The following is a 7,133-nucleotide window of genomic DNA, read 5'->3' as shown; positions in this document are numbered from 1 at the left end:
ATTGTGAAGAAACACGAATCCCATTTTCAATGTGAATTTTTTCAACTTTTTTTTCTTCCCCATTTTGTTAAAAAGACAACGTGACAACCATCTTTCAATGCTTGTGATAAATGGCTTCAGTTCCGGTTAAGAAGAACCAAAACAGTTGATATCGGAAACACATGTGGCGAGATCTCAATCTAGATAAAGTTATTAGAGAGAGAAGTGGGAATCTTGCATTTAGTAAAAACAATGCCGAAAGTTGTGTCTAAAAGTGTTGTGTGTACAGACACCAAAGATCAGGAAGAATACCAGGGAGAAAAACCTCTGTATGTGTACTACTGTATCTGTGGACAAATGTCCTTGATTTTAGGTAAGAACGGTTTGTGTGTGTGTGTGTGTGTGTGTGTGTGTTTTCTCTCTCTTTCTTTCTTTTCTTTTGTGTGTGTGTTTATGTTTGTAATTGTTGTTTTGTTTTTTCTCCGCTTTTCACTTGTGCTGGTTGTAAGGATTATTTCTTTGTAAATTTGGTAATAGTAGTAGTACTAGTACTGTAGGGTCAATTAGTAGCCCTGGACTTGCAGGTCATCTGCCTGGACCTCTCGGCCTTTTTTTATGTCCCCATCGAATCTTCATCTTCACTTCTTTCTTTTTATTTTATTTATTTATTTTCTTCTTTTGTTTGATGTTGTTGGGTGGGATACGCAAGTATGCTTCTGCAAGAACTTTGCTTTCATTCATCGTAACCATTTTTTTTTCTTTTAAGAATAAGATGGTATTGGTGTTGAGGAGATGTTTCAGCGCGTTGGTATTCTGACTCTGCAAGTTTAACCCTCAAAGTGCTGGATATAATAAAACATACTTACAGAAATCATGCTTAAAACAAAGGGATAGTTTGCCTCCGCTACCTGTGCTCTGATTTGGGGCATTTGTATGCTTATCAGTAAGAATAAATAGGTAAACCTATACATTTTTGGAAAGTAGAGTGAATGAAGAATCAGATAAAAGCAAGAAAAAGGCTGTACCTTGTAAGTAGTTGGAGATATTCCACAGGATATAAACAACAAATTTTGCAAACTTGTTTTCCAAAAACGTCAACCACAATGTTTATAGGTATTTTCACATCTTTTACAGAGTCAAAATCTCAAAATTGGCATTAAACTGTGCAGAAAATGTTCTGGCTGCAGAATCATGAAATGAATATAACTGAAACAATGAAATTATAAGCACTGTATTATTTGTTTGAGACACACCCACCGACGCCACGCACGCGCACATCTACAATACTTTATGCAATCACAGGCAAAAACAGAAATAAATGTTTTCTTTTAGCTCATGTTGCTTTCAAAAGCAGCAAGAATGCTTTAAATCAAAATAATTTCCAGTTTTCTAGCTTGATTTGGTCAAGAAATCGCAATAGACCCATGCCTAACCCACTTTACCACCCCTCCCCACCCCCATCACCCACCCCCCAGTTTTTGTGGCTGGAGACACAAAACAGAATGAACAACAAGCAAGCCAGCATGCCCAAGTGTCAAAATAACAAAGCCGTTTTCACCAGAATCCCTGTCAGCAAATGAATCATCACTAGTGACAAGGTCACTCATTTCCTGAGCTTTGTCAACTTCAGTGTCACTCATTGTTTACAAAAAATACGAAGATCTGGACTTATAAACTCGGTCAAAGTTTGTGCAAACACAAGCAGGGAGGCAGTAACACCAGAACGAGGCAGTTTTACGAAGGCTGCCGAGCATAGCCGTACGATGTCGGACCTTATGTAAACAGAGCCACGATCGTGGCCCATCGCACTTTACCGGGAAAGCCACGATCGTGGCTCATCGCGCTCTCCGGGTTAACTTCGGTTGGTAGTGCATTCCATATTTGTGCAATTCGGTTAGCCAATGAATTTTTTCTAAGGTTGGTGTTGCAGTGTTCTATACAAATTGTCTTTAGTCTTGCCCCCTTCCTCTTCTGCAAGGTAGGGCGGGAATGGTCATTATTGATATCCCTGGTCAGATCAGAGTCCATTCCTCTCTGTGTGTACCTGCATGGAGAAGGAGAAATGCCTTTCCCCAAGTTGGACCTTGGACTTGTTAGGGATGAGATTTGACATGCGGATGGGACAATAAACCGAGGTCCTGTGTGTAGCGCATGTAAAAGAACCCACGACAACAGAAGGGTTGTTCCTGGCAAAATTCTGTGGAAAAATCCACTTCAATAGAAAAAAGAAATAAAACTGCATGCAGGAAAACATTTTAAAAAATGGGTGGCGCTGTAGTGTAGCGATGCGCTCGCCCTGGGGAGAGCAGCCCGAATTTCACACAGAAATCTGTTGTGATTAAAAGAAATACAAATATACAAATATAGATATTACAAATAAATGTAGTCTCACCAATACAAGTTGTGTATACAGCTATACTATAATTTATACTGTAATGAGGATGTGGCCTGGGTATGTATTTTTTGTTGGTTGAGGGTTTGGCCTTCGTGTCTGTGAGACTGCATTATGTGTTCTCTGTGTTGCATGCTTGTGTGTATGTGTGTGGGTGCACTGAGCGTGGTCCAATTTTTTTTCTTGGTTTATTTCATTTGTAGACTCATTCACACACACATACACACACACACACACACATGCACATGCACATGCACACACACCAACACAGGAGGGTGAGCTGTTTTCAGGGTCGCATGTGCAGGCAGTTTTTGAAAGCTCTAACAAGTTTTGTTGATAACTGCAAATTAACTTCGATTTTTTCAGTCAGTTGATTGCTAGCCTTGTGCACTTTGTTTCCTGACATCATGCCCAGTTATTTGGTGTGTTTCTGTGCTGTGTATGGGACTTTTTACTGGACTTTTCTGACTTTCATGAGAAAACGTACTAGTGAGAAGGCAGCCATTCGTGTCCGTGCTGTGTCAGTGAGTGCACCGGTGGCAGTTGCACTTGTGTTCATGGTCGCTTACCTGATGCAGTGTGGTGACATTGAGTCAAACCTGGGTCCCAACAAGAAGCAAACAACACTGACATTGAAAAACCAAAGCCAGACATTGGGAAATGGAGGAAATGAAACCGCTGACCAACCAGTCATCACTGACGTGGTGAAAATGTTGAATGCGCTGAATGAGAAGATGATGACAATGGATGAGAAAATGGGCAGTCTGCAGTTGTCAGTTCGAGAACAAATGGATAAAATGTAGAATGACTTTGCTGAAGTTGTGAAAGAAAACAAAGAACTGAAAGAAAAGTTAGAACTTAGACAGATGGAGAACAAACTGGACAATTTAGAGGGAAGGAGCAGATGCAACAATCTGATTTTTCGTGGTATTTCCCACCCACAGGGGCAGACAGAAACATGGGCAGACAGTGAAAAACCTGTCAAGACAGTGTTGAAAGAAGAGATGGGGATACAGGATGACATTGAAATCGAGTGTGCTCATGGTCTGAGGTCTGGCAAGGGGCCACATTCAATCATCATCTGCTTCAGCAGTTTCAAAGCCAGGGAGAGGATCCTAACCAAGCATCGCCAGCTGAAGAACAGAAGATCCAGCGTTTTCATCTCTGAAGACTTCATGCCCAGGGTGAGGGACAAATGACGCAAGCTTCTACCGTTCCTGAAGGATGCCAAGAAGGCCAGCAAGAAAGCCTTCCTTCAGTTCGACGCTCTGGTCATCGAAGGCAAGTCCTATGTGTACAATGCTGCAACCGATGGTCTTCTGGAGCGACAGAGACAGGGATGAGGGGCCGGCTGGCATCACCAGACTGTCAACGGCAAGAGGAGACAGCCTGTCAGTGAAACTGTTTCGTCCCGTATATCACTGTATCAGTGACTGACAATGCACCCATACTCCAGCCCACTTCACCAACACCTGTACCAATACCCAGTGTCCTATCATCAGTGTTTCTTCTTCTTCTTCTGCGTTCACTCGTATGCACACGAGTGGGCTTTTATGTGTATGACCGTTTTTACCCCTCCATGTAGGCAGTCATACTCCGTTTTCGGGGGTGTACATGCTGGGTATGTTCTTGTTTCCATAACCCACCGAACGCTGACATGGATTACAGGATCTTTAACGTGCGTATTTGATCTTCTGCTTGCATATACACACGAAGGGGGTTCAGGCACTAGCAGGTCTGCACATATGTTGACCTGGGAGATCGTAAAAATCTCCACCCTTTACCCACCAGGCGCCGTCACCGTGATTCGAACCCGGGACCCTTAGATTGACAGTCCAATGCTTTAACCACTCGGCTATTGCGCCATCAGTGTTTCAGATCATGACATGGAATGTGCAAGGCTTAATGCATAAGTTGAAACTTCCATCGTTTAGGAATTTCTGTGAAAATTTTAATGTATTTGCTTTCTCAGATGATGGATGTATTGTGCTTGCTTATACTGTGTTTACACAACGCAAGCTAGGCTGACACATTCGTCATATAGCCAACACGCACACTGACTGACTTTTGTGATCTGGTGTTATTAGGGTTGCGCCATCTTCTATTCCCCAGCCGGAAGTGAAAGTTGAACCAAATGCGAACCAACCAAGTTGGAATACAATACATCTCCTTTTTTTTCTTTTTTTCAATGGACATTCTTTCATAAACTGAATTAGGTAGTCGAATGAAACCATATATTCTGAAAGAACTGGGTTGTTGTTTTTTTCTTTTTGTGTGTGTGTGTGTGTGTTTTTCACATTTCAACCAGTCTTTGGGTTAGCTTCCTGAGTCGCTGATCGTCTCGGCTGGGATGTCTGGGCTGCAGCTCTGGACTCCAAGATGTTGGCAGGTGTGCCAGCATCTTCTGGGCTGCAGGCGTGGAACAGCAGGCATCCTCTTGGCTGCAGGCATCTTCTCAGCTGCAGGCCTCTGTCTTCTCAGTCCGGAGGTGCATACGAGGTGGGAGAGGCACCTTCTGTAGTGCTAGTGGGCACAGATGGATAAAGTTTCCATGCCATCTACCTATTTCTCCTTAGGAGGCCACCATCGGAGGTCATGATAATGAGGCTTCTATGAGCCTCATGGCTTCTAATCACTGTGCCTCCTTTCTTCTGGTCAGGAATCCAGTCAGCATCTCCAGGTGACAGGTCTTTAGGGTCAACTACACGATGCCGTCTGTCATAGTTAACCTTCATGTTCCCGTGATACTGCTTTTCCCTCTTCCCGAGGATGTAGTTGTCAATGTCAGGGGTCTGGGGCAGGAGGGTATCGGGGTGACATGGGATGCGGGTTTTTAGTCAGCGTCCCATACTCAGTTGGACGGGGAAAAAAACATTGGGCACGTCTGGGATGCCATGGCGACTGAAGACTTTCTTCATGTGGGATACAGTCTCTGCAGTCATCACTTTGTTGGACACCAGTGCAATCTCCACATCTCTGGAGTAGTAGTCAACGGCAAGGAGGAAATGTTTGCCATTATGTTGATCAGCTGCGATCCTGGACCAGGGCCACTCTGGAAACTGTCCCCTTCATTGATTCCACTCTGGCCTTTTTGTTCTTGGCGCACTCAGGGCAGGTTTTCACCATGAGGTCAATGTCTTGAGAAAGGCTAGGCCACCACACACAGTTTATCCCATCATGGAGCCCCAGCCTTCAGTCAAGGGCCTGTCAGAGGATGACTTTGTTGTCACTTTGGAAGCAAGCACCATGTCTTTCAGACACACGGTTGCACCACAAGACCCCATCCACTCCTTCCGGCTTCCTTACATTTCAACATAACCTGCATGGTGGACACCTTCATCCCTCAAGCACACAGCAGCTGTTTCCTGATTTACCCATGCTGATTGGTGTCCTCCTAGGACCAATATATGATAATCAGTCGTGTACGACAGTGACCATCAGAACAGCAGAGGAGGCAACTGCTGTCCCGACTACTCGGGCTGGAATTCGATTATACAATTTATAGTAGAGAGTGTTTTGCCCAAGTTGCATCCACAGTCCCTTGATCAAGAGGGCCTTAGGACTCATCGTTGGGACGGATCCCAAAGGCCAGTTAGCCCCAAGGCTACAGCACTGTCCCAGTGCAATTTGACTTCTAGTCTGAGAGACATAGTCCTTCATGAAAGACTAAGCTGCAAATGATTTCCCTTTGCAATTAAGAAACCACTGATAATACAGCTCTCACTTTGCTGTTGGCCATACTGAAAACGTATGTCAGATCAGTGATTTGATGTAAATGGCCAGTACAACACATCTAGAGCCATTTTTCTCCCTGCACCCACCCCGCTCCGTCCCAGACTTAGTGCGCACCACACACAGCCAGAGGCCTGTCATGGATCCGGTCCCCTTTCTCACTAAAGAACCTTCAGCAAAAAATTTCCCCATTGAAACCCTCTTCCATTAGGAATTCCACCACAGAATGAGACTCAGTGACTGCAGGCACATGAAGTGCACTCCCACAGCCTGATCCAACCCAGCCATTGACTGCCGACAACTTTCTGCAGGTTGCTCCAACATGCCACACTCAGGTAGAGAAGCCACCAAGCCTTCCGTATGCCCCTTCGTACCTACCTGGGCAATTACACAGCCCTGTCCCAGAGACACCAGGGACCTCAAGTCTCTTGTTGCCAAATGTCTGCCATTCTATGCATAGGCAACATACCAGTGCTGTCATTTTTTGGCAGCAACAAAAAAGTGGCGGGGGGAGCGCCCATCGCCTGTCAGCTCGCATGGAAGAGCTCCACAGTTCTGGCTGTCACGCCTAAGGTAAGCCCAGCATGGTGGGCTACCTCTGTCTCGTGCCACAGTTTCCTTCAAACACATATATCACTTCCACCATTGGCCCACAACCGATGTGGAATCATCAGATCAAACCACATGTGCACCTCCTTGCACTGACGCTCAGCCGCGCTCAAGTGAGACAACCCTATAGGGTACGTGTTTCCTTCCCTACCTTTGATTCGAAGGGCACTCAATAAAGTCTGGATTCAACACACTGACCCGATTTTCTTTGCTCTACATTTATCAGCACAGCTGTGGTCCACAGACCTCTCCCACAATACAGCTGCGGACCTCAGTCTTCTTTGCCCGCACCAGTATCCTTAGGTCACACAGTACACTCTACCTTCATCGAATTCTACTTGAGGGACGTCTATCACTTTAGGGATGATGGCTCAAGAGGCGTTGCCTCTGCGGTGGTCACACAACAGGCCATCGCAGCGCA

General features: G+C 45.0%; 1 protein-coding gene across 1 annotated transcript in view; it reads left to right on the top strand.

Annotated features, from left to right (window-relative positions):
- Window positions 1-98: 98 nt before the first annotated feature.
- The window catches only part of LOC143289818 (STING ER exit protein-like), a 58,574-nt gene continuing 51,539 nt past the window's right edge, over window positions 99-7,133 (top strand). Inside the window, exon 1 of the mRNA XM_076598982.1 lies at window positions 99-352. Within this exon, the coding sequence (XP_076455097.1) occupies window positions 232-352 (121 nt within the window). The 5' untranslated portion in view covers window positions 99-231. The remainder of the gene's footprint in view (window positions 353-7,133) is intronic.

Source organism: Babylonia areolata, chromosome 14 (assembly GCF_041734735.1).
Source record: "Babylonia areolata isolate BAREFJ2019XMU chromosome 14, ASM4173473v1, whole genome shotgun sequence".
NCBI classification, from domain to species: domain Eukaryota; kingdom Metazoa; phylum Mollusca; class Gastropoda; order Neogastropoda; family Buccinidae; genus Babylonia; species Babylonia areolata.
The sequence above is the reverse complement of the archived record's forward strand: the minus strand, read 5'-3'. Positions and strand labels throughout refer to the sequence as shown.